The following is a 6,149-nucleotide window of genomic DNA, read 5'->3' as shown; positions in this document are numbered from 1 at the left end:
TGTCATGATCCACACAATCGAAAGCCTTTGCATAGTCAATAAAGCACAGGTAAACATCCTTCTGATATTCTCTGCTTTCAGCCAAGATCCATCGGATATCAGCAATGATATCTCTCGTTCCACGGCCTCTTCTGAATCATTGAGGGTAGTGAATTGTAATTGTTTAAATTGAAATTCTTAGTGCTGGCGTATTTGTAACGTGAGTACATGTTGAACGAATGAATGAAGAATATAAAGAAAGTGCTTTAAAGGTGAAGAAGCCTGGTTATGAGTTGGGCAGTTAGCTGAACAGTCGGAAGTTTGAATCTACTAGTCACTCTGAGGAAGATGAGACTTTCTGCTCCCAGAAGGATTTACAGCCTCAGAAACCCTATACAGAGTCAATATGAGTCAGAACCAACTCAATGGTATACAACCACCACCACCACCACTTTAAAGCAGTTGACTTTAGCAATAACAAACATATCTTCTTTGGTACCTGTATTCATGCATATTTGTAATATCAGTACACATTGAAAGAATAAATGAGAAAGATAAAAAGAAAGTAGTTTAAAGCAGGTGGCTTTAGCAATAGCAAAAAAAGCTTCTTTGGTTCCTGCATTCATGTGCTCTGTACAACCCTGGATGGTTGTCAACAGCAAATATTATTTTCTAAACGAAGAGTGCACCTCAGGAGGCAACGTATACTCTAGGAAGGTGTATTAAAAACAACACATATTTATTAGGAGAGTTGAGGGACTGGATAGTTTCACCCTAATGTTTGAACTGCAAGTGAAAGAGGGATTGGTTCACCAAAGGAAAACTACTAACTAGATAAAAAATAATGAAGGTGAAGAAAGAGATAAAGATGAGTTTGAGATGTACGACCCAAAGTGGAAAGAAATCTATGGCATTAACCAAGCTAAAACTTTGAAATAGGGACCATGGGTTCATCTCTGAATATAGTGGAGGTGCCACCAGAACATCCACATGTAATATCCAATATTGTTGATTGTTGATTAGTGCTGTAGAGTTGGTTTCAACTCATAGCAACCCTACATAGGGTTTCCCGAAGATCGGTAGGTGGGTTTGAACCACTGACTTGGGGTTAAAATGGACCTTTCAGTCCAGTGCTTATCCTGCAGAGGATCGGTAGGTAGGTTTGAACCACTGACTTGGGGTTCAAATGGACCTTTTAGTCCAGAGCTTATCCTACAGAGCTTATCCTACGAGAATCGGTAGGTGGGTTTGAACCACTGATGTGGGGTTCAAATGGACCTTTTAGTCCAGAGCTTATCCTACAGAGCCACATGAGCACTCCATAATATACAATAGCAGTAGGAAATTTGGGTCTTGGGGTCAAGCAGAGGATGTAAGTTTAAAAGTCCTTTGTTTGGCGATGAATAAAAAGGGCTTAGGGAAACATGAGATCTGTGCTGTAGTGGCCTACTTTGGAGGGTCTGAATTCTGTTCTAACCAGGAATGGTGATGTTCAAATCTGTTTCATTCTCTCTATGTTTAACTTAAGGAGCTCTGGTAGTGTAGTGGTTACGAATAGGGCTGCTAACCTCAGGGTCAGCAGTTCAAAACTACCAGCTGTTCCATGGGAGAAAGATGAGGCTTTCTGCTCCCATGGAACAGAAAGATTTACAGCCTCGGAAACCCTGTACAGGGTCGCTATGAGTCAGAACCGACTCCACAGCACATAACAGCAACAACAAATATTTAACTAAGACTCAGAACTTAATGACTCTTCTGGGTTTGTAACATTCAAAAGTCTGGAGAGGTTATCTCCAAACTGTGACCCTTTAGTTTTCTGACATCTTGGAATCTCCTGTATCCAGTCTCTCCGGTTCATGCAGCTGCTCATGATTCTGCATCAACTGGACCTAGGTTTGAAGAGGTAATATAAGATTAACTTAAAGGTAGTGGCCAGTCCTCCGGGTGAAAATGCTCAGTAGATAGCTGGAGTTCTGAGGCTGACCTCTCGGAAAAGTCAAGATGAGAGGTAGGGAGTGAGCATTGCCTATGGAGAGGTCGATGGCTTAGTCTGTGAGATCAGGTTAGCTTCCCAAGGGATAATTGTACGGACGGAAAGGTTAGAGTCTTAGGACTGAGACTGTGGGAAAACCATGCCTTAGGAGGTAGAAGGAAGAAAATGAGACAGGACCAGAGAAGAAAGAAATGGCTAAAAGAAGGAGGAGGAATACAGATGTCGCGATAGCTAGGGGAGGCGGAAGTTTCAAGGAGAGGGTTCCACAGTGTAGAGAGGTGAGGAAGACTGAAATGGACAAAAAAGCACCCGGATTTTTTTTTTTTTTTAATTGATGATTTTTCCGAGTTTTGGTAAATGATGCAATGGAAGCCAGGTTTCAGGGAAATGGGGAAAAATGGATGGCATGGAAATGGGCACCAATCAAACTGACACAATGTTCATGGCACTGTGCCTGTACTGTTGTGAATTCATTATCACTATCCTCCAGGAATATCATACTAAGCTGAGACAATAAGGAATCCAGGAAAACATTCATTGCTGTAAATTCAAAAGATGTCATAAGGTGGACCTTGATTAATTGCCTAACACATGATGTAGACAGTAGCAATATGAATACTAGTTCCGTGTTAAGAGAAGGTGCTTTCGTTTGGAATCCTCTAAGAAAATGTCTTTTATCTGTCCCGGCTTCTCCTAGCCTAGCGGCCAACTATTCCTATTAGTTAAGTCCTTCTAAGTTTCCATAAATTAGGATACCAGAGAATCAAGACTGTTTGATTCAGTAAAGATCAGAATGCCATGCATACAGTCCAGAGAAATAACATGTGCAGCCCAACAAGAGTGCTGTAAAAGCACATAGACTCTTCCTGCTGAGGGTGACCTAGTCTGCCCTGGCCATTTACAAAATGGGTCGTTCTAATAGTAAAGATTTAGGGTTACATGGAGCAGATGAGCAGTGGCAAGTCAGGACTCTTGTACTGGTGGAAAGTATGGAGCTGTTAAGGGCTGTAGTATGCACCCACAGATCATTTAAACAATACAAATATACTATAGTGGTGCACACACAGATTGTTCACTAGTAATAGCATGTTTGTCCTATCAGAGCCAGAACCCCCACATGGAGAATAGCTAGCACGCTGTAAATAGAACTCAGTGTTCACTCTTCAAAAATGATGGTAGGTCAGTGTTCACTCCTGGGCGGGCATGCCTTGTGTATCAGCTGTACTGTACCCACTTCACCTCTAGCTCTGCTCCAGCAGTATCAGGACAGCCCATGACCAGCAGCACCATAACTCTTGAAGCTGAGCTCCTCTGAGGGCAACCCCTATGTGGGACACGCCTAGGCAAGATGTGCACTCAGGGCAGAGTTTCTGCAGTTGCCCCACCTGCTTAGGGCTTCCCAGCCTGCTCACGGTATCCACTGCTTCTGATGCTGTAGAAGCCCTAACCACATTACAGTTCTCAGACTGCTCTGCTGCCTCTTCTCTGGTCAGCAGATGAAAGCCAGGTTCTGCCTTTTCTGACCTCGGCCTCTGTGTCTTCCAGGTCTACCTCCTACTACGTGTTGATGGTGCAGAAATGGCTATAATTTCACTTTCTTCCGATACCATCTTAATGTTGTAGGGAGAAACACATCCCCCCCCCCCCATTACTCATTAAGGTTAGATACATTTGTTTGAGCATAAAAAGTAATGCAAGCTTGGGATGGTTAGAAAACTAGATGGCACCTTGCAAGACTGGTGTGGAATGTATCATTTTTCCTTCATGGGTGTTTATTGATCTGGAATGCCTTGGGTTTTTAAGAATAAGTAGCCTGTTATACCCTGCCACTAGATAAAACTGACACCAGACATGTCTCCATCCTCTAAGAAGGGCCTTGTTTGCATCAATGCATGGAAGTGCTTCTCTATCAAAGAAAACCATCATAAAGTGAGCCTCTCCTTACATTTGCTCAGAGCCACATTGCTAAGTGGGAAGTTGAACCCAAGCTTTCTAAACTGCAGAGCTTGAGCACTATGCTTCCCAAATTGCACAGAGTGGCTAAATTCACCCAACATAATGTCCTCCGGATTCATTCAAGATGTGAGGTGTTTGGCAGGTTCATCCTTATTCTTCAACGTTGCATAGTATTCCATTGTGTGCATGTACCCATCACAAAAGGACAAATACTGCATGAGACCACCATTGTAAAAAGTTAAGAAGAGGTTTTCTTGATAAAAGAAACATTCTGTGATGGTTTACTGGGGGTGAGGGGATAAGGGAGGAAATAATTATTAACAGGTGAGAGGGTAGACATGTTAATATGAGTGACAGGACAGGCAGTATACAACAAGAGGGAGGTTGGCAGAGGAAAGATGAAGGTAATGGGATACACAGGAAAAAAATACAAGGGTTAAAGTGAATACAGGTAAGTACTGTTAACTGATGGTACATGAAGGGGATTGCAGTCATTGTAAGGAGGCAAAGCATATGATTGTTGAATGTAAAACTGATGATCTGCTCTGTAAACCTTTACTCGATTAATAATAAGTTTTTTTAAAGTTGCACAGAGTGCTACTAGAAGTCAGGAGACATGAGTTTTAGCTATAGTGCAATGATTATTTAATTAGTTATATGAATAAATACATCATGTCCTCTCTGCGGACTTCGGTTTCCTACTTTCTCTGAACTAGATGATTGTGTTGTCAGAATGATCCAATCTGGAATTTCAGGATTTATTCTTATTACTGTACCAGTAGATGGAGCCTAGTTGTTGACATAACCCAGTAGATTGAGCCTAGGGTTGACATAAAAAACTGTCACTGAGTTGATTCTGACTCATGTCAGTCTTATAGAACAGAGTAAACTGTTCCTTTGGGTTTCTGAGACTGTAAATCTTACAAGAGCAAACAATCTCATCTTTCTCCTGAGGAGTGCCTGGTTGGGTTTGAACTGCTGACCTTGCAATTAGCAGCCCAACATTTTATCTACTATGCCACCAGGGTTCTTTAGAGTTGACCTAGTAGCATATTTTCCTCTGATTGAAGCTAATGATACACAGTATATTTTCTTCTGAGAAAAGTAGCTTGGAGTAATGGAGTAATATGAACGACAGTGAAATTGCTTGGAGGGTAGAGAATCAGGGCAGTGAGGTATACTGAAAAGAACACTGGACTGAAATCTGGGACATCTAGGGTCTAATCCCAGCATTGACACCTACTCATTGTGGGGCCTTGGGTGACCACACAATATATAGTTTTCCCATTTGTAAAGTCAAGTTTTGAACTAACGTTTATATGACCAATCATTAGAATAATTATCCTCTGCTATTAGCCACTATGAGTCAAAAGCAACTCAGTGGCACTTAATAGCAACAAAAACATTGAGCTTCCTAGTCTAAGTTCTAGACAGGTCCTGTTGTTGTTAAGTGTCGTTGAGTCAGTTCTGACTCATAGCGACTCTGTGTAGAGTTTCCAAGGAGCAGCTGGTGGGTTTGAATTGTTGACCTTGTGCGCAGTCCCGTCCTTATCCTACAGCACCACACCAGAACTCCTACTTATGTTTGCCTAGAAATGTTTGCTGCTAAATGGCTGGATTGTCTGATATTTCTAAGCAGAGCACAGACTGTGACTTCTGACCAGGAGAAACAATTGTTGCATCAGCTCCGAGAAATCACCAGGGTCATGAAAGAAGGAAAATTCGTTGACAGACCTAGTCCAGAGGAAGAAGCTGAGGAGGCCCCTTACATGGAGGACTGGGAAGGTAAACAATGTCTTCTCATTTCTTTGTTAGTTGTTGGCACTGAAAAGAGATCTTACAAATTTTATTCAGCTTTTTATTATTGAGGCATAATGTATATACAATAAAATTCACCAATTTTAAGTTTATGGTTGGATGTTGGGTTTTTGGGAAGTGGATAAAGTTGTGTAATCATACCACAATCATGATTTGGAATATTTCTATCTCCCCAAAAAGTCCCCTTCCCTCTGCAGTAAATCTCCTTCTGCGCCTGGCAACAACTGAACCACTTTCTGTTCCTACGGTTTCTGTATAAATGGGTCATATTGCGTAAGCTCTTCTGTTTTTGTCTCCTTTGAATTAGCATGCTGCTTTTGAGAATTCATGTGTGTTATTGCATGTTTCAGGGTTTTTTGTTGTTAGGTGCCATCAAGTCGATACTGACCCATAGCAACCCTAT

The 6,149-nt window shown here is 41.7% G+C and overlaps 1 protein-coding gene across 3 annotated transcripts in view; it reads left to right on the top strand.

Annotated features, from left to right (window-relative positions):
- Positions 1 to 6,149, top strand: part of RIC3 (RIC3 acetylcholine receptor chaperone) — a 47,612-nt gene that overhangs the window by 26,617 nt on the left and 14,846 nt on the right. The window contains exon 5 of one of the 3 annotated variants that reach the window (XM_006872979.1): positions 5,568 to 5,713. The exons of 1 other annotated variant lie outside the window; for it this stretch is intronic. In XM_006872979.1, the coding sequence (XP_006873041.1) occupies positions 5,568 to 5,713 (146 nt within the window). Of the gene's footprint in view, positions 1 to 5,564; positions 5,714 to 6,149 lie in introns of all 3 variants that reach the window. One more of the 3 variants, XM_006872978.1, reaches the window with a different exon arrangement.

Source organism: Chrysochloris asiatica, unplaced genomic scaffold (genome assembly GCF_000296735.1).
Source record: "Chrysochloris asiatica unplaced genomic scaffold, ChrAsi1.0 scaffold00219, whole genome shotgun sequence".
NCBI classification, from domain to species: Eukaryota; Metazoa; Chordata; class Mammalia; order Afrosoricida; family Chrysochloridae; genus Chrysochloris; species Chrysochloris asiatica.
Note: the sequence above shows the minus strand (reverse complement) of the source record. Positions and strands in the feature narration are given on the sequence as shown.